Source organism: Anopheles nili, chromosome 3 (genome assembly GCF_943737925.1).
Source record: "Anopheles nili chromosome 3, idAnoNiliSN_F5_01, whole genome shotgun sequence".
NCBI classification, from domain to species: Eukaryota; Metazoa; Arthropoda; class Insecta; order Diptera; family Culicidae; genus Anopheles; species Anopheles nili.
This window is the reverse complement of record NC_071292.1, coordinates 16969915-16996359: the sequence shown is the minus strand read 5'-3', so window position 1 is coordinate 16996359 and position 26445 is coordinate 16969915. Positions and strand designations below refer to the sequence as shown.

Sequence of the window (26445 nt, the reverse complement as noted above, 5' to 3'; positions counted from 1 at the left end):
TCATGAAAATTCTTCCCGCACTTTGGCCAAATCGTCGAACAAACACACACGCACGGACACACGCAACCCCATGCCCGTCATTTACATAAATTTGTCGGTAAATGGAGACATTTTCCATTTCCCCTTCGATGGTCACGGGTCCGAGTTTGGGTCCGGGCGGAAATGTAAATGCAGATATTACGCCGGCAATGGCCGTACGGAGCCGATTTATCATGCTGAGGGTTCCACGCCAGGGAACCCAGCCCACGTGGGGCCATCGCAGAAAAGGGTTCGCGCCCAGGGAGCTACAAGCGAGATCCGTTCGACTCCGTCACAGGTGTCCCCTGGATGCGAGACCTCAGAGAAGACGTGAAATATTCCGAGCTTAGACACACATCAGCTTCGTCCCTGTCGGGGCCACCCGTCGTCCGTCCGCACCCGCTAATCATAGCAACACCCGCTCGCGACCGGAATCCGGATCGGGATCCATTCGACTCAATTCAGCTGAGCTTTTTCGATCGTTAATTTTTATAAATGACCCCCGATAGGGCCAGTTAATTATGGCAATTTGTTAGCCTGATAGATTTCCCAATAGCAATTTGAGCTAATCGGATAGCACTTCGGATGAGTTATGTGCGCGCACGCGTGTGTGTGTGTGTGTTTGTCCTTCTTTAGCTCCACTCCTAGGCCCGGTTGTCCACCCGATTTGGTCACATACGTGAGAATGTCGAGCTCCTCAAACACAAAGCGTGACCCCAGGGGCGCTCGTAGTCCGCACGTATCGCGCGTCCACCCGGTAGTGGGCACTTTGAACGTATCAATTTTGTTTATTCGTCCGATCGACCACTGTTCGATTCTGGGCTGGTTTGGTTGTTTTAGCTGCCCTCCGTTTCAAGCTCACTTGCGGGAAGCGGGAAATTTGAGAAGCCCGCAGCTTATCTGCACCCACCGTGGCGTCGTCCGGCTCCGGCTGGAAGCCCTAATCGGCGATCATTTGTCGGTATCAGGTGGATTACGAGCGCGCATGGCAGCGGGCTCGTCGTGGATTCTCAGCCTCAGAGAACCAAAAAAAAGGAGCTTAAAATTCATGTACCGTTTTCGTGGGTTTGAAATAGACGAGTTCAAACGTGCACCACTTCACGTTGTCTGTCAAAAGCAGGATAGATGCGCGAAACAAAATCTGCAATAAGGTCAACGTGCACGGTTTTTCCTGCACTTGATTTATACTTGTACAGTTCTGTCAGGGCGTGCCCTGGCACGGAAACGGACGTACCCCGTTCGATCGCTGATTTACGACCCTAAATCAATATCCTCCTTTGGTCGAACTCGACCCAGAATAAATATCCTTACACCCCCAGCTCGGTGCCATCCAGGCCACCGATATCAATCACCTTACGAAGGGCACTTCATCGCCTCGTCATCGAGTGGCCAACATCGCGGGATTGCACCGGTGTTGCACCCTCTCCCTTGAACCCATTGCAGTCAGTTATGCACTTTTCAACCATATCAGAGAGTCCACGAACGAGGGGTCTGGTAAACTGATCCCCGCGTGGCGTGGGTGTGGGCTGGAGTGAAGGCGAAAATAAATTATGATTGCACCGCGATAGGAGTCTGGGGCGCTTTCAGCGATCAATCTCGTGAGCCCACGACCAAGCGGTGACGTAAATTTCGTCTGCGCGCAATCGTGCCTCGGTGCAAAGGGTGTCTCATGGGTGCAAAGAGAGCTTTTTATTCCCTTCATTTTCATTTGCAATTCGTTCGCGCACAAGATTGATCCCGACCGGTCGTGGGCTCCGAGTGAGCGTGAACTAATATTTAGACGTTACCGACGCCGTTTGCCGGACAAAACGTCAAATTTGTAACGGCTCCACACGGGCTCATGAATCATGCGGCTTGACGTAACGGCCGCTAGCCGAGAGCTCGACAATCGTCCGTCTAGCCATCTCGTCCCAAGGCGCCTTCGGGAACAAACAGAGAACTTGCATCCACCATCTCTCACGCGAGTGTTTGATTTCGAACGACGATCGGTTGCGAAAAAAAAAAATCTCCAGCACCCGAGCACAATGTTGCAATGATTGCCATCAAACGACCCACGACGCCACCGAACAACGGGCCACTACACGAACATCAAACATCGCCACGGATCATCTCGGATGCAGCAGCTTCTTCTCGCTTTTCCTGGCGCCGCACGGAAACCAGCCTCGAGCTGAAACCAGCTGGCCAAACTTTCGGCCACCGACGCGGTACGGTGCATTATGACAGCCGCTGAATAATGGCCGTTATTTATGTTTGCCCTCGCCCGAGAACCGGCCAGCAAATGCGGTGACGCAACCGGCTCGCGAACTCGGTCGTCGCTGCACATAAATTATCGGCCAGGTCAGCCACTTCAAGCGGTCCCCAGTCCGTCGGATTGGCCTCCCACAACCGGTGTGAGTCATCCGCAAGCGCACCCAGCTCTTCCAAACTCAATTAGACGAACGCATCGCTCTAAAAGGCTCTCCGGTGTCTCACAATTGAGCCAAGATCTTCCACCGCAAACACGCTTTCTCACTTTAAGCGATGAGTTTGGGCCAACATTATTTCGCTACGTCGCTACGTAGCAGGCTCGTGAAGCATAATTTATGCGCCACCACTTATCGCTCTCCGATAACGAGCCCCGGTCGCCTTCGAGCGCGTGGTTTATCAAAATGAAACAAAATATTTCGCTTGTTCGGTCGAGCAAAGTGCACCACCCTTCACGCCCAAGCAACAGGTGAGGTCGCGCGCGGTCACCGATTTCGATTCCGAACATGCCGCCGTGCGGGTCCGTTTTCTTATCTCTCGAGTGCGGGTTTTTTTTTTGTTTCGCTGCCATTGCCCTGCCCCTGTCCATTCATGTTCGTATTCATTGCGGTCCTTTTTCGTGGCGTGTCATTTCAGAGCGAGTCCACGAGCCCATTCGCCACCGGCGCGATCCTTTGGAGGGCCACGGGTAGTGAGCATTCCGGTCTGTCTCCACACTCGCATAACTTCCAGCCCGATCGGTGGGGGTTTTGGTTAAGCTTTTTCTTTTTTTTCCTTCTTGACTCGCTTCCAACCATCGCAATTACATTCACGGGTGCGTTTATTATCGGGCGGAACCATGTCTGGGCGGCGTGAGGTCTATATCTAGAGCCCGGGGGCCAGCGTGTCCAAAAAAGGGACGGCCGGGGCCAACCGGAGCGGCTCTAAGGGCGAAGCGCGCCGGAATGCTGGCGCTGACATGGGTGTACGGTTGTAAGCCACGATAAAACCGCATTGCGACCGACCGAACGATGGGCCACTGGGCAGGTCGTTCGGCAATGTCGAGGTCAAATAATTGATTCCTCAAAATTGCTATCACATTTTTGTACCGGAAATGCAAGGGCCAGCTCGCGGGTTAAGGGGAAGCGTGTGGACTTGAAGAGACAGGAGAGGGCGAACTTGTGAGCGATAATGTCGCTGTGTGGATGACAATTTTTCGCTGGAATTCGGTAAGTTCGTCATGCGGCTACTATGTTGCGCGCAGGCGGACATCTTTAGCTTACAAATCAGGCACCATTTGCAGCGCGTTTGGGGATTGGTTCTGGAAAATATTTCGACAAAAATCGCACATTACGCATCCGGCAAGTGGGGGCCATGAATCATTCAGCAGCAATCTTTTTCAAAACCTGCTGACGCATGTTGCGCCTGATACGGTATTAACATAAAAATTGTTAAGAAATGCTTTCAAAACAGGCCGCACTAATGACGTAGTCTTGTAGAAATGTTATGAAGAAACTGGCCGTTTGGTGGAAGGATTTTGCATGCCATTTTCTCTATCTCTTTCTTCCGCTCATCTGAGCAGGAGCTTGGATGAGACACATGGACGAAAACATGAATAGAAAGCCCATAACAAACATCGAAATTGAATTAATTTTTCAATCCAAAACCCCACCATTCGTTATGCAATTATGCGTCGCCGGTTTTGCGCTTCGGCGCTGTTTGACTCCACAACGACAATGTATAAGTCCAGAGCTGCCTAGGTTCCGCCGAAAAAGCCACCTTCAAAGGCACCGCACCCGAACCGGTGAGCCCATCCCTGCTGCGCTTGATGAAGCAATTTGGTAGGCGACCGCACCTCACTCGAGGCTCATTTAGCCTCCGATCGCGCGCGCGATCCGTCATCCACCAGCGGCATATCGGTCCTTCCCCATCGGGCCATCGGAAAAACAAACAGCGGATCTGTTCGGGACCGCATACTGGCCATAGTTCACTCGGCGCAACCCCAAAGCTGGGCTTCCGCCCCAAATCACCCCAAAAAGGCCGCAACCTGAACGGGATTCCAGCGGCGCGATCTGCGTCTAGTTGGTGCTCTTTCCCACTCGAACCTTTTCCTGCAAACTTGGCGAATCAAAGTAGTCACCCTCGTAGGCCGCCACGACCACGATCAGGAACTCTAGCAGCGGTGAAATCATAACCGATGCTATCCGTTCGTCGAGGGCTATGGTGCGGCATTTTTGCTTCGTTTTGAGCGATCGGTCGGTCGATGTCTGTGTGTGAGTGTGTGTGTTTTTCCACTCAACCCCTTCAGCCTCTTATTTGCAAACCAAACCCTACGAAGCCACCTCGTCCCTAGTACCGTGTCACGATTTTCCACCCATTTTGGCATTTGCCGTTCGGTCGCCTTTCGATGCGATCACGGTCCTCATTCCGCGCACGGTCCCGAATAGTTGCAATTTGTAATGACACGATCATAATTTATGAGCTGATTATGCAAACAAGCGATCGATTGGGCGATTCGGTTGATTCTATCGGCTTCGATACGGGTTTCGTGGGGTGTGGGGGAGCAAGCGAAAGCCGAAGGAACAAAATCTCAACCCGCGAGCCGGAATGCCACGGATCAAAAGGCCGGGAGCGAGCACCGGCCGTGTGCTTCTCGAGGCTGCTAAATTTTCGAGAGCGCATGTTTGACGCCGTCCGCGAGCTAAGAAAACACCACGATCGGGTTCGTCGCTTTGATGTTGGGATTTAACTCTCCAGCTGAAACACCCGGGTGAAGATAGTCAGGTGGCTTCTTGTACTGCAATTAGCAACACTCAAGTGCGCCTTTCCTAGGATGGATCGCCAGTTTGAATCGCGAAATTCTTTGCTAAATTACTCGGGCGTTGGCTGAGCAAAAATGTACACACACGTTGAGCATAAGCATTATGGATCGGATCGTCCCGTCTGGCCCATAAATAAGACTAAATAACAGTTCTCGTCATACCTTCGGCACACCTTCGGCTCCGGTTGGGTGATAAAAATGCATTCAGAGCAGACGGCAGTCGGATGGCATTGAATTACTTATAAATAATGCAGCCCACTGCCCAGACATTCCCTACTGCATGGACCGGACCGATCATGGAAAGTGTTGAAATTATAACGTTTTTTTTTGTCGCAGCTTTCGCTCCCCCAGTTCACTCGGCTGTGAGACATGACACGTCCACAGCGTAACCATAACTAGCTGGCATGCGTCGTTCCATTTGCCATTTGCTGGCATTGGCGTACGCATGGAATGATCCGAACCAGGCGTAACAGGTGCGATGTCATTTTCACCACGCGTGCTTCCGCGCGGAGAATGTCGCCGGCCTTCTGCGTCGATCGGGCGAACCTTATGAAGCTGGGCCACTCCGGTTTGGCCGATTTCCTAAAACCAACACCGGCAGGTGTCCGGGACGTGGCCTGAACTGATTTAATTAGAGCCCGCGAATTGAATGTGAAAATATGCCGCATTGTTGGTCAGCACCTCTGTGCGATTTCTTTCCACTTTTTTTCTGACACCCTCAGTGGGATCGCAGCTCTAAGAACGAATGTGACACTCTTTCATTAGCGTTATCACAACTTTTAAAATGAGGTGCTAGTTTTTCTTCTTCAAAACACTGTCGTTACAATCCCGATAGTGGATACATATGAGAGAATTATTCGTTGTAATTAAGACTCTAGCGTTGATTACAACTAGTTAACCTGTTACATTGTAATCCACACCAGACCAAATTCACCCATACTTATCACGGCATGAATATTTATCAAGCTTACGATCGCCTAGAGCACTCATCAGTATGTATGCCGTGTCGGTCGTTCACATAGAAGCGTCTGTTCCACCGGGCACTTGCAGCATCCCGAGCGAGCGGATCAAATGGCACACAAAGCCGATGCCGGTTGCGAGAGGAGCGATTCCCGGAATCGCAACCAGCGAGAAATAATTAAAGGCACATTTTCACAGCCCCGTCGCATTGCCGAACGCGATTGTGGCAGCTGCGCACGGGCGCAACAATACGGGCCCATGCGTACAAGCCGTGCGCCACAGAACGGGCCAGCCAGCAACAGGTTTTAATCAAGCTCCACTGTATAGGAAAATATTTCATAATTAAAGCACATATCTATATTTCATTTAGCGTCGCAGGCACGAAGCGGAAACGCGAAACCCAGCCCAGATGGATGGCTAGCTAGCTACGGCCAGTGCTCGGCAACGTAAAGGCAAGATTTCAACGATTGCAAAACGACGAACCGCACTGGCGGTGCGATTCACGGTGCGATAGGGAATTGTCGCACGTATGGGAAGCCTCATCTGGTGCCTCGGGATGGCTGAGGACCCAGCTGGATTGCAGAATGTCCGGCTGATAATGATGGCCTATGATGGGTGTGCTATCATGCGAGGGAAAACTATGCTGCTATGAAACAGGGGTGCTTACTCTCATGCCTCTCCGCTATGCGTTCACAGTCTTGCAGGCCCTTTCAGCTGTCAGCACCGGGGGACACAATGGCCGATTGTGAGGAAAACCTTCCATGCTATTAGAGCGTTCACCAAACGGGATAGACGGTGGTCCGCAATCGAACGGTGAAAAACCACCGGGGAAGATGTATACGCGGATTTCTAAGCGCAATCAACAAGTGTGAGAAGCTCGTCCGGCTGGCTGATTGACCACGAGGGCCCGGGGTAATTACTTCTAATGAAATTTTCAACATTTCGGTCCCGGTTGCGAATGGGCTGACGGGCACGGAGACATACGGCGGCATTCTCGGGCGTTTTCCGCACGATCACACACGGGCAAACGTCCGGTGGAAATGGTGAAAATGGACTAGAGGGATGCTGCTTTTTTCCCGAGCCTTCCGAGTGTCATGCGCTGCCTCAATCCTGTTTTAATTTTCTTGACGCGTGTTTTTGCTTTCTAGCCGGCTTTTTTCATTCCTTCTACCAGCTGCTGTACAGATTCCCTTCCTTTTCGCGTCATTATGTGCGTCCGGTTCCAGTGTGTGATTCTGTGAAATATCTAAAATAGGCTGCGAAGTGACAATAAACGGTTTTCGCAGGATCCTCCTCCCGTAAGCGGTACCGTGCGACGTTTAGCGCGAACGGTGGAAAATACTGCCTGCCATAAAAAGCGATCGCTCGGCAACCCGATCGGTGCCTGTCGATCATTCATCATCTCGTTCGCCGGTGCTTGGTGAAGTGCGCGGAAAACCTGGGCACGGGCACTAGTCCAGGGAAGCGCGCGAAAGTAGCGCGAACAAATAGGAACAAATGAAATTCCCCTGCTCGAGGCCCGTGAGCGTCCTGTTCGAGCCAGTTCACCAAGTGGCAACTTGGCTGATTGACTGGCTTGGAGTGTCAGGCAAACAGGTCGAAGCGCGCCTACCAACGAGCAAGTGTATTACATCAGAATTAGCTCGCCGAACAGCTGTATTTCCCCTCGAACGTCACCGCACCCTAGCAGGCTTTCTGTTTTCTCTTTGTTTTTGATTATTTTTAAAACTTTGACATCGGTTTGCGAAGCTGCTTCTCCAGCATCAATCCAATCCTGCTTGAGTAGCTCGATCGATTCCTTCCCACACCAACGCAGACGATGGGAAGAATGCAGGCTCGATCGAGACCTGATAGTGGCATGATTAATGCGAGCTCCTTACCCGCTCGTCCGGTCCGATCGCATCACGATTGGTTCGGCTTAAGCCTTGCTCGCTGCCGAGGTCGCTCGATTGCGATCAAAATAAAACCCGTACCGAAGATCCATTGCGACAATTATAAACGAATTAATTTCAGCGCATATGAATGAAACGACGCGACGGTTCGGACACAATGAGCCGCCCGCCTTGAGGTGACGGTAAATAATGTAAGCACTAAAACAAACCATCCAAAATCCTTTGACCGTCGCTCTTCTCTGCGATCGAAGGGGCGACGAAACATTCCTTTCGGTAAACGCGGGATGGATCGTCGAGAGACGAATATTTTTCCCAGCTTAGCCCAGGGAGGGTCTCTTGAAAGCTCGCGTGATAGAAAGAGAGAGAAAGAGAGAGTGTGTGAGAGAAAACATCCGGACACTGTGGCGTTCTGTGCGTGCGACAACGACGACGACGACGAAAGCGGCCGCGAAACGTTCCGGACGCACAAATCTGATTACGATATGATCGAGAACCGTTCCTAAATGGGAATCACTTTATCACCGAAAGACACCCGCCGCCATGGCATGGCCATGGCGCACGGCAGATCGGGGTGGTTGCGGCTCGTTCCGGAGCGTAAAATCTTGATAAAACGATTACGCGCCGGTTTGTCACTTTGCCACCCGGCGATCGAATTTATCTGTCACATCGATTCGATCGTACCCGAGCGCACGAACCGTTCGGACCACACCGCGTCACGGTCGATCGAATGCGTGTGCTTGCACACATACACACACACAAACAATGTGCGGTCACACGCGGTCTTACCATCTGCCACCAGATTGCGCGAAACGGCCGATCCCCAGGAACAAGAGACAGCATCGATGGCGAAAGCGACGAACCCCCGGATTCGGTCCCGCGCGCGCGACGGATTTTGGGTGCGATGTCGCATTGAAGGGGAAGCAAATGATTAAAAGGAGGAAAAAGCACACAGACAGCCGGTCGGCTGGGCATGGGGCGGTTGAAACAACGGCAGCAAGATAAATAGCTTTTCTCCCACATTTTTCCCCCTTGTGCGTCGTGTGTGGATAAATAAAATCGAGCTGTGTTTGTGAATATTATATAATCGCCCCGGGTACTTAATGCCATGCGCGGACCGCCCTCGACGGTCCAAGTGCACCAGGGCGTCCAGGGCCACATGGAGGTGGCCCCTCGCGTCCTACCGTTCTTTCCCGACTCTCCCCTACGCCCCCGGAGACGACCTGAAGCGGGTTTCCTCCCTATGCCAGCTTATCTCCGACTGGCCGGGCTCGCTGAAAACCTGGCCCTGAAGGCTAAGCCCCGCGAGGTTCGGGGCGACGTGTACGGCTTCATACATGTGTCCATTTATAAATTGCATCGATAAATCACGCAGTACGACGACGGTTTCGGACATTTCGGGACACTTTGGGCCTTCGTCCTCGTCACCGTCAGCCGCTTGGGTGATGAGGTACTCGCCCGTACCTACGGGGTCCCTAGTTGGACTGTGTTTTTTTTTCGTTCGTCTGTTTTCGATTTTCATTCCCCCGTCTTGCGTTTGCTCTGCTCGAGTGGACTGTGTGTTTTTTTGACACTCGCTTTACTTTCGGATACTTTAAAAGGCGCGTGCGTTGCCGTTGAACGAACGGAATCGATTGAGCGGCGGTGGCATTGAGCCTGCGGTTTCGGTTCGATTAAGATGCTTTCCCTTAATGGGCGTTTGGTTCGCTTTTAGTGCCCGGTCACATTTTCACTGCTTTGCAAAATACGTATTTTGGGACTATTCTCGGTAACGCGTTATGATGTTAACAATAAAGAATGGACGCCTGTTTGAGCCGCGGTGTAAGATCGTCAATTATTATAATCATCGTGTGGGTCGTTAGTCTTTGCCATCAAAACTGCTCCATGTGCTAGTGCTATAATTTTCGACCATAAACGATCGAAATGCAGTCGTCTACAGAATTGAGAAGCTTCTTAAAGGATACTTCCAAAACATCGATCCAAAATGATATATTCTCTTTGGCCGCACCAAGGACAATATGAACAATTTCGCGATCGACAATCGGTGTCGATGGCCATCTCAACCGGCAATCAACCCAAAACATCCTGAATACAACAACCTCCCATCGCGATAGATAAATGTGCATCGATATGCCGAATTTGGCAGAGATACGTTGCAACGCCGCGTAAAACGCTTCCGGGGACGGATGGCGGTTGAAAAATGCTCGGTAGTGAGGGAAAAAACAGAGCAAAATATCAAAACTCCATTCTGAAAATGGCCAAGAGCGAACATTTAAACTGTGGAACGTTATTATTTTCGATAACAAAAAACTGATCCTCCGTAAGGACTTGAGCCCGGCAACTGGAGCTGGTAATTTTTCCACCGCCATTAAGCGAGCACTGTGGAAAAAGGGAAAAATTCGTCGTTTGATATGCATCCATCGCCCCAGGAATACACACCAGCTGCGCACGGCCACCCAACGGAGGTAAAACTGGAAAACTCTTCAAAAAGATGTGCCATGCAAGAATTATTCTTCGTGGGCTCGGGGTTGATGTTTATAATTTTGCCTCAAAGCAGCGCTCGAAAGTGGACGCGTCGCCTGTTTCTTATCACCGCCGGTACATTACGCTACTTACGCTGCTCGCAGGCTCCTGGAAGTCCTTGGCCGGTAGCCGGCTACAAATGCTGCCCGAACGGATATCAGATAGCAGGAAACTCTCCGCTCCGTGAACCCGAGTCCTTCGCATTAATGTTTCTCCAGAACTCACGGTGCTAGCGCTGTCGATCGCGGATTGCTTCCGGCGTTGATCGGCCCCGATAAGCGTCCGGTCGATGTTACCCGACATTCTACACCCTCACCAAGCGTCCGAGCCGGTCCCGTGGTCATCAATCTCTTTTGCAGCGGCGAATAAAATACAACATCCGAAAAATGAAATAAAAAACGAAACAAAAACCCCACGATCGCGCAGGGAACATCGACGACTGACGCGCACTTCCACCGCAACCGGGTTGATGGACAGTTGGCGGACAGTTTCGGGATGTTATGGGGCTGTAAATTATGAAACCGGTCCCCGGGAGTGCAGATAATCTGCCCGGGGTCCGAGGCCGGACCACGCCGGGGCGATCGATTTCGATCGATAGGCCATAATTATGGGCTACATGTTTCTGGCCCATCCCGGTTGCCCCCTCGGGGGGTTCGCGGCTTTCCAGGGCTGTGCAAGGATCGACTTCGGTCTTGGCGTCACCCGAGGAACGCTTGTGATGAATTAAGCGTATCAAAAACACAGGTAAAGAGCAAACCAGCTGAAAAAGGACCAACCACGGAGGCCCACCTTTCGCGCTAACGATCTGCAAAGACATCTGCATCATAAAACGATCACCGGTGACATGTTGTGCTGTTGTGTGATCGAATTTTAAACGATTCGCTGAATCCCCTTCAAGCTAGAGGCACCATTTTCGCGGCCTCCCACCAGGCACCTGGTTTCAGGGAAGGTGACGATTAAGGGGGCTAATTTATGTTTTGTTTCTAAGTTGCTCTAAACGGAACCGGATCGGCATAAAGCTTTCGCCTAAATTAAAGCAAAGTGTATTTTGACATCAAATACCTATTAGTTTCCCGTTCCCGTGATGTCCAACGCCATTTTCACTTTCCCCCAAAAGGAAAGAACGTTGAGCTCGAAGTGGCCGATGCCGCTAAAGCTCATCGACATAAATCGACCCAGCGTTCGTGAGGCGCTGCGCGAAAAGCTCCAGCACCGACAGCAAACGTGTTCGATTCGTTCCCGAGCGCCCAGAACAGAACAGATTAAATCTGTGAACACGCTAGATACAAAACGATAGAATCGTTCGCAGTCGTTTGTACTTTTGCCGCACCGATCGCGTCACACGATCCATAGCAGGGTCCAGCCCGTCCAGTTGGGATACCCGGGTGAGGGAAAAAGGCTAGTAAAATAAAACTACTCCCAGGCGTAGCATAACGCGCACACGAATCTACCCCTGCCAGTGACACCGGGGAGCTGAGGACGAGAATTTGGATGCCCAACTCCGGACAGGAAAGAATGGAACAACCGAGAGAGCAAGAATCGAAACACAAATCTTGATGTGTCGTATTTTTTGATGGCAATCAATCTGTTCCTGGCGTAGGATTAGTACCGGTTCTACACCAAGTCGTCCAAGTTCCCCCAAAGGCGACGCCGAAGGACTCCACGGTTGTTCAATTTGCTCTCGTTCGTCGCCGTGGCCAAACGGCAAGTTGCCCATTAAATCATCTGATTACAATGAAACGCTTGACAGCGGAGCGTATCATCGGTTCGGTGGTTCCAACAGAGGGGCTTTAGCAGCCCCGAACAGGGTGGTGAGGCGGTTGACTATTTTATTGTTGCCCTTTGAGCGCAGCAGCATCGCAGGCAGGGTTTGGTACGCGAGATCGATCGTGATCGCTGATCGCTGATCGCTACGATCGATCGAGCTGCGTTCCCAGCCGGATGTAATCAGCATCTCGTTAGGTTGGGGCCTCGCGAAACCACTTGGTAAAAGCGAGGTTTGATTCGTATCAACGGAATCAATCGAGCTTCATTTGGTGTGTTGTATTTTTTGCAATTGAGAAACAAGCACAGTAAGGTGCAAATCGGTGGTTAATTTAATGTGCTTTTGTCACACAACTTTATCTTTTTTCTAACAGTTCTTTTGGGCTCGTTCGTTTTTCGCGTCGTTAGAAGCGCGAAACTTTATTCAGGTCAGCGAAAAATTACAAGATCTATAATCAGATTTTCGTTTAACCGATGGATGTAGCTGATAATAGGCTTCGAACCGCGATCACGACGAATCAGGTACGGATTGCAAAAGTTTGCTCTGACTAGCAGTACTTAATCAACAAAATGAGCAACTAATTGACGTAAATGGGGGTCAAAGTGAGTTAATAAATTTCACGACACCATAAATTTGAAACAAATGCATTAGAATATTAAAACACTCACCACATTTAACCATATTCATCTTTATTCCTCTCACATCTTACGCAGCATGACACGTCGCTGCTCGCATGCGTAAAACAAACGGCTAAGAACACAAAAACAATTAAAAGCGCATCACCACCGACGATCGGTGGGAAGTTTGGAGGCCCTTTTCCGCGAGCTTACACGAATGCCATTGCAACGCACACATTTGGCACACTAACACGACCTCGGTGACAACAGTTTCTGGTTGTCCAAGCTCGCTCCAAACCGCTTCCTTCCCAACCAAACCTCATCCAAACGCCTCGTGCTCGTAATGAGCGGCCGAAAATGAGCTGCATCCAGCCATAAATCAAACGAACGCCCGCTCTTAGAAAATCAACTCACGCGCGCCCGCCAGGACGGTGGCACACAAAGCCCGACCTCCGTTCGTTTGGGGGTGGGCGAGAAAGAACGAACGGCCCATCGGTGGAAAATTTATTCCACCGCACCGTTGTAGGTCAACGAATTTTTCGGACATCATATTTCAAAGCTTCTCGCCCCGTGTGCCGACGGGAAAAAAGGGGTGAGTTTGGGCCCTTTTTTTCGGCCCACCCGTCCGGTGGCTCGCGGTAGCCGCTCCTTTGAAGTGTGTCGCCGCCATCAGCCAACCATCGTTGGCACGGTTTCGGAGTGAGGATTTGTGCGAAACGGTTTCCACCCAGCCCAACTGAGGCCACCGTTGGCGAACGCTTGTGGCCACCGACGACTCAGCGGGACGTCCCGCGTGCGCCCCATTAAATATTCCACATGGCCCACCAGACCTGCGGGTGGACCGCCCGGACATTCGCCGGACACGTCGTCCGGTGAGCCTCTCCAGAACTGCGGAACCTTCAAAACCTGCTGATAAGCGGCCAAACGACGCGGCACGACCGCGAGCCGCCACATTTAAGTCTAATTTACGATAATAACATTTAAAAGATTTGATTTACGACGCGACCGCGGGTAGCGTCGTCATCGTTGTCGTCCTGGCCGCCACCAACAGGTAGCTGCCGGGTCTTGGCCAAACCATTAGCATCGAGAGGTCGTTCCGGAACACGGTTCGGTACGGATCATAAACCGGGATGATTGTTTTTCTCCCGTTCCAGTGCCAGCCCGAGGCGGCCACCGTGCGGTGCGGGTTTAATGCCTTTGCCGGCGATCGATTTCTCCGATTCCTCGCCCGCGGGATGTACGTAAATGTCACAGTCGACGGGCTAAGGAGAAGGACGAATGGACGAGCAGCTTCACGGTGCGGACGGAATGGGGCCGTTCTGTCCTGCCAATCATATTTCATCGCAAAAAAGGCGACCCGGTAATCCGTCCCGTTGTGCGGCAACTTTCACTACCGGTGCGAAAGTGAAACGGGACAAGCTTCATCCGCCTGGCCGGAAAGGAGGCGTTCGATGTCGAGGGGTTAAACGATAATTTCCACCCCCGATGGATGCCATTCAAACAGTAAATTATGCGCAAATGGACAAACATCTATTTAGCATCCTTTTTACTGTCGATCTTTGCCTTTGGGGAGAGTTGAGTTGAGCGAAAAAGAAGGATCAACATGTCATTTTTGACACTTGGTAGTTGTTTCGCTGATTGACGACGCTGTTATTTACAAACGAACGTGTATAAATTCCAACCAAAGCAGCCCACAAGCGGAGTTCTAGTTTTAACTATCTTAATGCGAGCTTTCAGAGCTTCTTTGTACCTAGATACCTAACTTTTCAACCAACCCGCAGCGGCATCTCTAGCACTCTCGGTTACCGGTACGCGTTATCGCCATCGAGACGTTGCTGTCATCATTCTCGTCATCACGCCGTTTCCGCAACCCACCCGGCAAATGGCGCCGGAACCCTCCATGCCACCGGTGAAATATGATGACGAAGCCTCGCACCGGCCAAAAGGCAAAACCCGGCAGCAGCAAAAGGTATTGTCGATCTTCATCCCGGTCGCGAATGAATCACGCCACCGAGAAAGCCATCGCCTTGAAATAGATTCCATCCCTAGACGAACGGTGTGCCTTTTTTTCTCTTCATCTCTCTCGCGTTTCATTCCACTTCTTCTATTCTCACTAACCTGGTTGGCGAAAGCGAAAGTACGCCAGCCAGCGGCACTGGGAAGGAAAATTCGAGCCCATTCCGGCGTGCTTCCCCCGGAACGACGATATTTATGACGCTCGGGTCACGCGATCATCCCCAAGTAAGGATCGCCCAACCGATCAGTAAGGTTGCTAATCTCATCCGCTCTTGGGGGCTGGCACTCGAGGAGTGGATTCCCCGATTCGCTGGGTCTTATTTTCCCTGGCTTCATTTCACCGATTGCGAAACGGGCCCAACCGATGCACCCACGTTGCAGATCGCCGCACCGATTGGAATGGCATCGGTTGGGCCAAAAAACCCCTCGGGCACGGTCTGTGCAATCGAATTGAAAGTAAAAAATAAATCAGACCCTCCTCTAAAACCCACAAGAGTGAAACACAAATGTAGCAGCTTCATGAAACCGAAGGGAAACACACGCTCGAACGCGCCTGACGGATGACAATGGACGGGCCAGATCGCTCTGCTCGGATGCGATTTCTACAATTCTCCATTCACAGGCTAAATTATTTCACTCATCCATCTCCCTGAAACCGGCCTTCATTTCGGGACTTTAGTGGGCTTTATTTGGTTGCGGTTGTTGTTTGTTTCTCCGCTTCCCAGCCTGCCCGGTGCGATCCTTGAACAGACCGATCGTTACGTGATCGGTAAGTGGAGATGGCGAAATCAATCGTTAGATTCGAAGGAGCGTGCCGTATCCGTTGCGCCATCAATCGTCATTTGGTGGCGTCGTCTCGGGATTTTTCTGCCTCCCCGTTCGAGTGGAATTGCTGCCTCAAGGTTTCGAAAGTTGGCCAGTTGCCGGAATTCGAGCCTTCGACGGGAGCAACGGATTAAACGCAAGTCCCAGTCTCACTGTCACTGGTGGCGTGAATATTGCGTACATCACCGTCGAGAAGACAACCCGTAATTGCTTGTGGATGTAAATTTGACTCGATGGAGAAAAAATCATACCTTTCGACAGAAAATGCGCCCAACTGCCACACGAGACCATATGGCGTTTGTTAAACCCCGAAAGATAATGGACTCTCTATAGCCACAACCACACCCTCCCCAACTAGACACCATTCCATAGCTGGACGTCGTTTAAAAGGCCTATAAATGCAACCATACACGGCCACCATGACCAGGCGTGTCACGTTTAACATCGGTTCGTTTAATTAAATCACACTTCACCACCCAACTCGCCGTGCGGCCGTGCCATGGTGTGGAGGAAATGATCCGAATGGCGCAAAGATGGCGCATCCGGGGACGAGCGCGTTTGTGTGTTCGCGCCCACGGCCCATAAATCGACCCAAACCCATAAAGTGAGATATTCGCACGAATGGTGAGCTGAAGCTCCAGCCCAGCCCAGGCTTAGCCGACTCGGTAAAAGAAGCATCATCAAACCGGTCACCCTGTCAACGGGACCCGTAAATGATTCATGGGCGCGACCACTCGCCCGACTGGTGCTAGGATCCTAGAACGCGGTCTGCGTTAATAAATACAAATTCCCTCATCACTCACCCGATTAAGCAGCGCGCTGTGGAGGGTCTCGAAGAGGTTCTTGTGTTGCTGGCCGTTCTGGTCACCCTGTGCCGGTGACAAAGCTTTCTGCGGCCTCTTCGGAAATGCACACATACACACACTTACAGGCACTTTCTATACGGGAGCCAACCGGGAAAGTGGAAAGTTCTCGTCTCTTGCCTCGCATTCTGCATGTCCTGGAGCTCGTGCGGTAATTGAATTACCGGAGTGAGGCAAAAAACAGGACAGAAATTGAAATTTAGCACCCATTCAAATCATAATCAAAACGCATTTTACATCCCCACCAATCCCGTCATAAATTCAGCGCTCACTTTGCGCAGCCGGCCCTCGGTGTCCTCTTCTATTCGTCTTTCTTTCGCCCTGCCCAAGAAGATCCTGGCCGAAGAATGAAGGCATAAATTACGCTTTTATTTAACGCGCGTACGCACCACCACGTGGCAGGGTTGCCCCCGAACGATCGCTTGGATGATGTTTCAGCTCGGAAACCATTGTTATTAATGCTGATTATTTGTTAATCGGCTCGCTCCGTCTAGGCCAACTGAGACCGATGGCCCGTTTCGGGTGTTCTGCCGTCTAGATCAACTGTCGCCAAGGTGTTGTTCCTTCCATTGCTCCAGAAGTGGTCCTCGATCGCGGTCGCTTATTCACTTTCCATTAAAAGCACCTCCCCAGGGAAGGACCCGACCCGGGGCAGGTCTCACCGTTGCCATATTTGCTCCGGCCACGCTCACTTAGCAGCTGGCGGATCAACTTTTAGCCGCTCTTTTTCCGCCTTCCACGCTCCTCGCTCGTGTGTAGGCTGGGCTCTTATCTGGTAAAGCGTTATTACTCGCGACCGTGCCGGCCTTTCGCTAGCGCCAAGTAAATCACGCTCGATGGACATCGCGGACCACCGGATCCTTGGCTGGGTGAGGTGCATAAATCGGACGGCTGGCGCTCGCCCCTTCTCGTGTCTCTGCAGGAAGGTGTTATTTACATGTCCCTGAGCGGCTTATTAGGACATTTCAGGGTACGCCACCGGCTTCAGTCTACCGCACCGCGGTTACCACCGGGCCAGGAAATTGATTGTCGCTCCATCCCCCTCATAGTGTCCTCTGCTTCCGACCCCAAATGGACCTCCCGGGGGGAGGGAATCGGTTGGTTCCATTTCGTTTCACACTTCGCGCGACCGCGGCGGTAACTATCCTGAAATATGAACGCAATAACAATGCGAGGTCCGCACCGTGAGTACCTTAATCTCGACTCGCGAGTTGTTCGGTCGAGTCGTTCGATCGTTGAACCGTGGCTGAGGCGTACTTGCCGCGTTGGAAATGGCTGGTTGGCGCTCATTAATGCGAACTGTATGCATGCGCGCGGCCTTACGGTGTGCGGGATCGAAGATCAGCAATAATGTCACCCGGGCTCATTGTCGTCAGTCTTGCAGATGTCGAAGATGTCTGCACTCAAAGCGGGGGTAAGTGAGGTTGATAGGTTCGAGAGGAAAATGATGTGAAGGGTATTTTTCCCCGCGAATCATAAGTGAAGCACGTCGAATGTCATGGCATTGGTATACGCTTATTTGGAGACGACCGTTGGTTTATAAACCAGCATTCCATGAGGTTAATAACAGATGGTATTCTATGGATTATTTTCTGTTGAATTCAAATCATTGATAATCAAAACACAACACCAGCTTAGCATAGATAACATTTGTATGTGATCAATGTATGTTGCTTGATTTGTTGAGTAGTCCTTAATATTTAGCACATTTAATTTCATTTTAATACCGTTGAAGAACAAATGGCACCATTTATTTGATCCTTGAAAATAAGGGTTGAAACCGTTTCAATTTCACCCTTTGAGCTGGTTCGTATACTAGCTAATAAATGTTCGAAGTCGAATCAAACGGTATTCGGCATTCGGTACAACATATTCTGTTTGAATCGTTCGAATTACGGACAATAACACAGAGTCGAAAGACACCGCAAACTCTTAAATTTAGCATTTAATGTAATCAAATAAAGATTATTAAATTTATGCTTGCAATTCAAGACAATTTAAGAACAAGATAACTGCTCAAAGATGAATGTTTTTCAAATGAAATTAAAGCTTTAAAAAACATCGCCACGCTATGTTATAATTATTGTGACGTTTATCGTTTGACATTATCATGTTGTGTGTTTACGTACAATGCGCTAGTTCAATGATAAGAGGAACGTACGATAAACTTATTAATTAAAGTGTTTTTAATGCATAACTTGTGCCCTATATGATAGTGACAAATAGTTATAGCTTTAAACGTTCCCTGATTCAATATTATGGTTCAAGCTATTGCGAAATAAATCATCAAGTGATCAGAAAACTAGTCGCACTTTATTGGTTGTCGCTAATTGCCATGCTGGCGCGGTGCATGTACTGCTACGTATACCCTATTTAATATAAACAGATTTCTCGAGAACTGAACGGTCCGTCGTTAAAATGGATAAAATGGTTCTAGTTACCGGTGGAACAGGCCTTATCGGTAAAGCCATCGAATCCGTGATCAACAAAGAAAAGCCTCTTGATGAACAATGGATTTTCGTGGGCTCTAAAGATGCGGATCTAACGTAAGTGTTTACCTTCTTTCATCGGAAATGCACTGAGCTATAGTTTTTGTTACAAAGAGCATTTTAAACATGGTTGTATTAGATTGTGAAATATTTCATTGAATATTTTTCAATTTTCAGTGATCTAGCGGCGACACGACAAATGTTTCTAAAACATCAACCAACCCACGTGGTCCATCTGGCAGCAATGGTTGGAGGGTTATTCCACAACATGAGCAACAATCTGGATTTTCTACGGAAGAACATGTCAATCAACGACAACATTCTGCTGCTGAGCCACGAGCTAAAAGTGAAAAAAGTCGTATCGTGCCTATCGACGTGTATATTCCCCGATAAAACATCCTATCCTATAGACGAGACCATGGTGAGTGACGAAGGATATCCGAGAGGAAGATATACATGCATTTCAAAAACTCTTGACGTTCTTTGTTTTGTTTAGATTCATAATGGACCGCCGCACGATTCTAATTTTGGCTACAGTTACGCAAAGCGTATGATCGATGTCCTGAATCGAGCCTACAATCAACAGTACGGTGACATGTTTACTTCCGTAGTGCCTTGTAACGTGTTTGGACCGAATGATAATTTCGTGCCGGGTGTAAGCCACGTCATTCCCGGGATGATCCATCGTTTGCACGAGCTTATGTTTGTTAATAATACCGACGTGAGTATGCCGTTACAAGCGTATGATTGTAGGCGGTGTAATTCTTACCGTTCTTATATCTTTCATTCATCAGCAACCTCAAGAAGAGAAGGTATTTTCCGTATACGGAACCGGAAAGCCACTGCGGCAGTTCATATATTCGCTGGATCTGGCCAAGCTGTTCATCTGGGTTCTGCGCCACTACGACAGCGTCGAACCGATCGTCCTTTCCGTCGATGAATCCGCCGAGGTGTCGATTGCGCAGCTAGCTGAATCGCTCGCTAAAGCGTTTGAATTTAAAGGCAAGCTGAAGTTTGACACCACCAAAGCCGACGGCCAGTTCAAGAAGACGGCCTCGAATGCGAAACTTCGCCAGCACCTGCCGCAATTCCAGTTTACGGACTTCGATGTCGCTATCAAGGAAACTGTCCAGTGGTATATCGAAAACTACGAACGTGCGAGAAAGTGAATACGAAATGTATATTATAGGCAGAAAATAAACCACGAAAACGACATCAAAATACTATCTTTTATTGTTAATTAGTTCGTTTGGCTCGGTTTCTTCTCAACTCCGAAGTTTACAATATTGCAAATAGGTGGGATCGCAAAGAACATGCTTAGCTAATGCGAATACACATCAGCATGCTAAATAAAAAAACATAAAAAAATGAGGTTCAAAAACTACCCGAAATTGGCATAGGCAAAACAGCGAAAATTTTTCGCCAAGTAACAGGAGAGCATGCGAAAACAAATCATTCGAAAGAACGCAACCAGCAGCCAAAAAATTTCGTCCATATGAAAGACCGCAACCAGTGGCTGCAACTTTTCAATTTCATGAAACATTTCAACCGCGTTTGGTGGTTCCACTTTCAAACAATAGATGGCGCTAATTACGGTAAAGAGAAAATTTAGTGCAACTTTTCACTCATAGATGGCGCTGATCAAAATGAAATATTTCAAGCGTGAAACATTTCACAAATTTTGGCTGCATTCTTTCGAATGAAATTTTTTGCGCGCGATGCAGCCACTGACTGCGTTCTTTCAAATGATTTGTTTTCGCATGCTCTCCTGGTACTTAGCGAAAAATTTTCGTTGCTTTTCCGCAATCGAAACGCGATACTTTTTGATCTCGATTTCAGTTTTTTTTTTCGCATGTTCTTTGCGAATACATGGTTTCGCAATATCGTTTGTACATCTAATGTTGAATAATTTGCAACGGTTTTGGAAGATGTAGAAAACTTTTTCGCACACATGGCATGGCTCGCAATTTCTGTCGCAGCACGTGCAAACGTTTTTTGTCAAAGTATTTAAAGGTGCGCCAAAGAGTTAGCAGGCAAGCGATAAATTCAGTTGTACGAAAATCTTTTTTTTTCTTCATGCATTAACGACTTACCGCATTCATTTGTTCGCACAATTTTTTCATGATATTTTAAAATGGGGAAAGTTACAGGTATTGTCATCATTACATCGAATCAAATAAAAACGTCTCGAAACCAATGGTTATTTCCTAAAAACGATGAAAGCTTACAATATTTATTATGTACAGGTAATTAAATAATATTACAGATACAAAAAGAATAGTAACGCCACGCTTCTGTGTGCTTCTGCCTATTCACGCCGGTCAATAGCGCGCGCGCGTGCCTAGTGTGGGGTGAATGTTTGTCGGTGTTCTCGTTAAAAAAAAGGATGAAGAAGAAGACGAAAACAAAAGGCTTAATGCAACCAAGCCAACGCAGCCGCATCGTAGCAGTGGCATTTGCATTGGTAACGTTACGCCAGATGCAGCTGCCCGCGGTCTGGAATCTCCTGAAACAGTGTTCTTGAAGCGACCGTACGGTCCGTCTCGTGCAGGATATGCTCGCGAATGGCCACTCGAATGGCGGCATTTGTCATGCGAATGCGCTGCAATAAATGATACTCTAGATGTCGTTCCTTCCGGGCCATCCGGGTGATTATGCGTGTGCGTTGATCTGGATACGAGCGCTTTTCGGTGTTTGCGATTACTTGGTGCACGTGTGGTGTAAAGGACTTAAAGCTACGCAAAAGAAACCGGACACAGAGGGCCGACACCCAACCACACTCACACACAGGCAATGGGAGAAAAAAGAAAAATCGTTACGTTTGGGAACGGGGCAATGAACGGACTCCGGTTGCTCCGGTTTTCCACGGTGTGAGAGAAATTCGGGCGGGGTAAAAATAAAAGATCCTTAAACTTTCTAAACTAACGCAGCACAATGCAGCGGTGTGGTGTGTTGATCTACTGTAAAATGTGTCCTTGTCGTCGATGCAATGCGTGTCTCAATGATCGTGTGCGGAATGTTGGCTGTGACGGTGTGAAAATGGTATGGTGTATGCATTGTTTAATGCGGATCACTCGCTCGCTCCGGAAAAGTCGATCACTCTTTCTCTCCCCAGACGAGTGGATCCGTCTGCGTGTTCGTGTGGTGGGCGGTGTTTGTGTACTATCACTGAATGTTAGTTGGTGTCCTGCTGTGTCCTGCCCGGGAGCTGTACCGGCCCTGTTTAGTACGGTGGCAGGTACTTGTTGTTGTACGCCGGTCCCTGGGTGGATTGAAGCTGAATTCGCGTCACCTGTGGGCTATTGGCCGCAGTTTGATAGCTCGGTACAGGGGTGATGAACTGGTTTGGGTTCTTCAACGCTTGCTTGAGCCACTGCACGTCAATGTTCGAGAAGGACACGATCTGATCCGGACGATTGCAACCATTGTCGGCCGAGTAGACACCCTTCAGGTAGTACGTGCCGCTTGTATCAGCACACGCCAGTGCACTGCCAACATCAACCTCACAGGCATCTCCCGACGGTCGCCCGCAGATGTGCGATTCCGCGGTGAAACCGTTCGCTTGTAGCTGGCTCTGGCTTTCAGCTTCCGACAGCAGCGAGATCGACATCTGTTGCATCAGCGCGTTTTGGATGTGAACTGTTTGGTTGGAGAAGGAGTAAACGAACAAAAAAAAAGGATCATCATCTCGTCCACAGCTGCCTAACTGTGGCTTTAGCACTTACTCTTAAGGACCTCCTTGCCCCAACCAGTGGTGACGCAGTTCTCATAGGACGCACTCGGTACAACATCGTTCTCATCCAAACAGATCGCTCCAATGTGCGTGTCGAACTTAAGACGATCCTCCAACACCAGCATAGCCACGTCGTAGTTCAGTGTGGTCGGGTTATACGCTGGATGGTACACAATGTCCTTTACGCGCACGATCTGGAATGTCTTTGGTTCGGCGTCAACTCCCAGGCGCCATTCACCTCCCTTGATCTGGATCGTACGTGGGTTGAGTCTGTGGAGAAACACAAAATGCGGTTTATTACGAAGTCCTGCGATCTCGCGCCGGGGGATTCTAACCCGTAGACGCAGTTAGCAGCCGTTACGACGGTGTTGTCTGAGATGATCGCTCCACCGCACAGAAGACTCTTGTTCGTTTCCAGCAATACCATCGCCTGCCACGGGAACTCTCCGAATCCGGTTCCTAAGGGTCCTGCACCGCGCGGTTGAGTGTTCTGTTTGAAACGATAGAGGTTGAATGGTGCATCAGACACAAATCAAGTAAGACATCATCCCACATCAAAAGGCAATCAATTGAATGACTTTTAGAATCAATTTTATGGTTCCATGATGTACGACACACACTCGTACGCCCCCCCGTTTACAGCGATGCATTAGCATATTAGCCTCATGAAGGTGGTCTTTATGACGCCTTGTAAACCTTTTGACCTGCTGCTCGCGATCATCCTCCACACGCTCGCAATACTTACATAGTTCCTCGGGGCACACTGCTGCGATCTGGTCACGGTACTCTCCGAGCGTTGGTTCTGAAACGGCCGGAACCGGGTATTTCCACTGTTGGTAAACTGCAACCCAGCCGGTGCAGCATTCACGCGCTGCCCAACAGTCGACTGGAAGGAAGCGGACGCCGTTACGCCGCGATCATACTGCGACTTCGACTGTGTGACTGACGCCGTCTGGCTGACGAACTGGTTCGGTGCAAACGATTGTGTAGACGTTACCTGCGATGGTGACGCCTGAATTGGCTCACCCGGGCGACGTGCATTTCCGTTGCCATTGACGGTGTTACCATTATTGCCGTTCGGTTTGTACGAGCCATCATCGAAGCCCAGAATCTCCGGATTGTACTGTCCAAGCTGACCAACGGGCCAAGGATCGACGTAGTCCGGATCACGACAACACACGCCGACGAAATTACGCTCCAAATTCCGACAAGCGGTGACAGGCACACGGAACAACTTCTGCTCTTCTGTCAACACGACAGGTGTCTTCGAAATGACACCTGTCGAAGAACAGAACTCCTCTTCGGTACAGTTCATCGCAGCTGAGCAACCAACCGGTGGCAATGGTGCTGGAGCCTGAGGATCATCCGGACGGGGCTGGAACGGACGTAGGGTCGTTGGTCTCAACACCACCGGTGTTTCGTTGGCCGGATTCGGGATCTCGTCCTGCGGAGGTCTGATCTTGTTAGGGTCGTCATTGGACGGTGCTGGCACCTCTTCCCGTGGTGGAATGTACTCGTCGCCGCGGAATGGTGGTCGCGTGGTGGGCGGTGGGTAGTAACGCGTCGTTGTTGGTGGTGGCACGTACCGGGTGGTGGTTGGTGGTGGCACGTAACGCGTGGTGGTCGGTGGTGGAACATAGCGTGTGGTTGGTGGTGGTGGTGGTGGACGTGGGGTGGTAGGTGGTCGTGGTGGGGGTGCAGTTTGAATGTTTGTGACGGTGTTTTGGCCCTCTGGTGGGAGGTACTGATTTTCCGGTACCTTAACGACGTATCCTTCATTCGTCAGGACAGTTGATTCGGACAGCAGGGATTGCTGTTTGCAGCAAACTTCCGGTGCGTAACATTCGCCAGTCTAAAAGAGAGAGAGAGAAACAATAAAACACACCGTTAGAGCGTTCGATCGAGCGATGATTGATTTCTGAAGATGGATGTCTCAAGGAGTCTGCACCACCTGCTGGTCCGAAAGTCCTTCACCGAGCCCATCGATCACACGCGAGCCATCGTCCAATTAATCTTGCTCAACCTTGCGATGCGATGGAGTGCCTTTTTGGCCAGAGTAAGCAAACCCTCCAAATGCATGTTGCGTTCTCTACACCTCCAAGTTAGCTCATCGGATCATCCTTCGCATCCGGCGCATGAGCATTAGCGCGTTTTGTTGGCGACCAAATATGGCGATTGATGCCGTCGTTCAATCCGCGCATGGCGGGTGCGCTGGTGCGAGCGAACGTGCATAATTAATTGCTACCAGCTTTACCCATTTACCTGACCCAAAGCACGAGGTGTGCGCTTGCGAAACGGCCAGTAGCTGGCGACATTTTGCTTAACAGCGTGTGTAATCTCTCCCCCACTCGGGGTCGGCTTTCCGTGACAGCTGTCATAAAGTGGCGACGGTGGTGGCGTAGAAATTCCCCAAAAAATTCACCACTCCATCCGCTTGGGTGGATCGAGGATCGTGCTTTCGATGGCGCGAACTCGCGCTCTTATCAGTGGACATTTCGTAATCCTTCGCGATTCGTACCAGGCGGAGGGATCGTTTTGCAACGGATTGGTTGGCCCTTTCCCGTGGCTGGTCCTGGCCGGCCGGTTTGTCTGGAGAGCGAGCGGGATCTCCGAAAACCAAATCAAAAAAAAAAAACTACAACTAAAAAACCAAACTCATAAACCCGAGCTCCAACGAAGAGGGTGAGAAAAACCGGACCAATCCCGGATGTAGGCAGTCCCAGGTAGGTAGGTCAGCGATTATGCGCGCGCTCGCACCCGGCACGATCGTGGAACCACCTGCGTTCTTTTTTCGTTTCTTTTCGTTATTATTTTCCCTTCCGTAGCTATGCTACGGACCATGCGTTGGGTGTTTTTGCGCCGCGTGTTTTGCTCATTTTTTACATAACCCACCACCTGATTGGGTCAGCATAGTTCGATCGGCAGGACCGACCTGGCAGGCTGATGGGGAACTCGGGGAAGGAGTCCAACAAAAAAATGTCCCCATCAGCCGGTAGAGACAAAAAAAAACACGACACAACCAAGCGGACGAATCGGACGGTCGATCACGATCGGCAAATAAATGATCACCGAGCAAAACGTGCCACTGGCGCGATCCAACCGGTACCAGATCGGTGTCATCTTTGGAACCCCAAAAGACCCACCCTGGGGGCACGCGAAGGGAGTTGTTTTGCGACCCGCTTTTGCGATGGGTCATCGGGTTTTGTGTAATAGGAAAATATTGACCCAATATCGAGTGCGGGCGTGACAACGTCACGATCACCTACTGCCGGTGTGTGCCGGTAGTCACTGTCAATGTTTGCCGCGGTTAATTGTTCAGCAAATTGTCGATTCATCAAACAAACGACTGGGCGACTGGGTAGCGAAGGGAACGATCAATATTTGAGTTATCGCTTCAAAAAAAACCGGTTGAAAAAAACACAGCCCTTATAAGACGCCCAAATCTCTCGCTTCGGTTGGCAGGATGGCAATTCAGCGATCGGATCGAAAATATCGGTTCCACGTTTCCAAACGGCTCCTTTTTTTCTCCGAAGCATCTTGCTACATCCTGGTCAGTTGGTCCAGCCGGTCAAACCGTAGGGATTGCGTAGCTAGATCCGCGTTATCGAAACCATCACGCTGATGTATGCAAATCGTATGCTAATCGCCCGTCATTTGTTTGCCCGCCTAGAAAGCGGAAGGGCCGACAGGAGCAAGAGAGCGA

The 26445-nt window shown here is 50.0% G+C and overlaps 2 protein-coding genes across 2 annotated transcripts in view; one reads left to right on the top strand and one right to left on the bottom strand.

Annotated features, from left to right (window-relative positions):
* The first annotated feature begins 18938 nt into the window (after positions 1–18938).
* LOC128725469 (probable GDP-L-fucose synthase) lies at positions 18939–20205 on the top strand. Its single transcript, XM_053819218.1, has 4 exons — positions 18939–19066; positions 19187–19430; positions 19506–19730; positions 19804–20205. The coding sequence occupies exons 1-4, from the start codon at positions 18939–18941 to the stop codon at positions 20176–20178; spliced, it is 972 nt and encodes a 323-aa protein (XP_053675193.1). The 3' UTR covers positions 20179–20205.
* Positions 20206–21218: 1013 nt separating this feature from the next.
* LOC128723420 (inactive serine protease scarface-like) overlaps positions 21219–26445 on the bottom strand; it is a 29517-nt gene continuing 24290 nt past the window's right edge. Inside the window, exons 5-8 of the mRNA XM_053817157.1 lie at positions 23488–24594; positions 23078–23232; positions 22735–23012; positions 21219–22648 (exon numbers count right to left, since the gene is read on the bottom strand). Of these exons, the coding sequence (XP_053673132.1) occupies positions 22233–22648; positions 22735–23012; positions 23078–23232; positions 23488–24594 (1956 nt within the window). The 3' untranslated portion in view covers positions 21219–22232. The remainder of the gene's footprint in view (positions 22649–22734; positions 23013–23077; positions 23233–23487; positions 24595–26445) is intronic.

Coding starts and splice junctions, on each gene's coding strand:
- LOC128725469 (XM_053819218.1), top strand. CDS start 18,939: ATGGATAAAATGGTTCTAGTTACCGGTGGAACAGGCCTTATCGGTAAA. Junction 19,067..19,186: donor TCTAAAGATGCGGATCTAAC/GTAAGTGTTTAC, acceptor TTCAATTTTCAG/TGATCTAGCGGCGACACGAC. Junction 19,731..19,803: donor TGTTTGTTAATAATACCGAC/GTGAGTATGCCG, acceptor TTCATTCATCAG/CAACCTCAAGAAGAGAAGGT.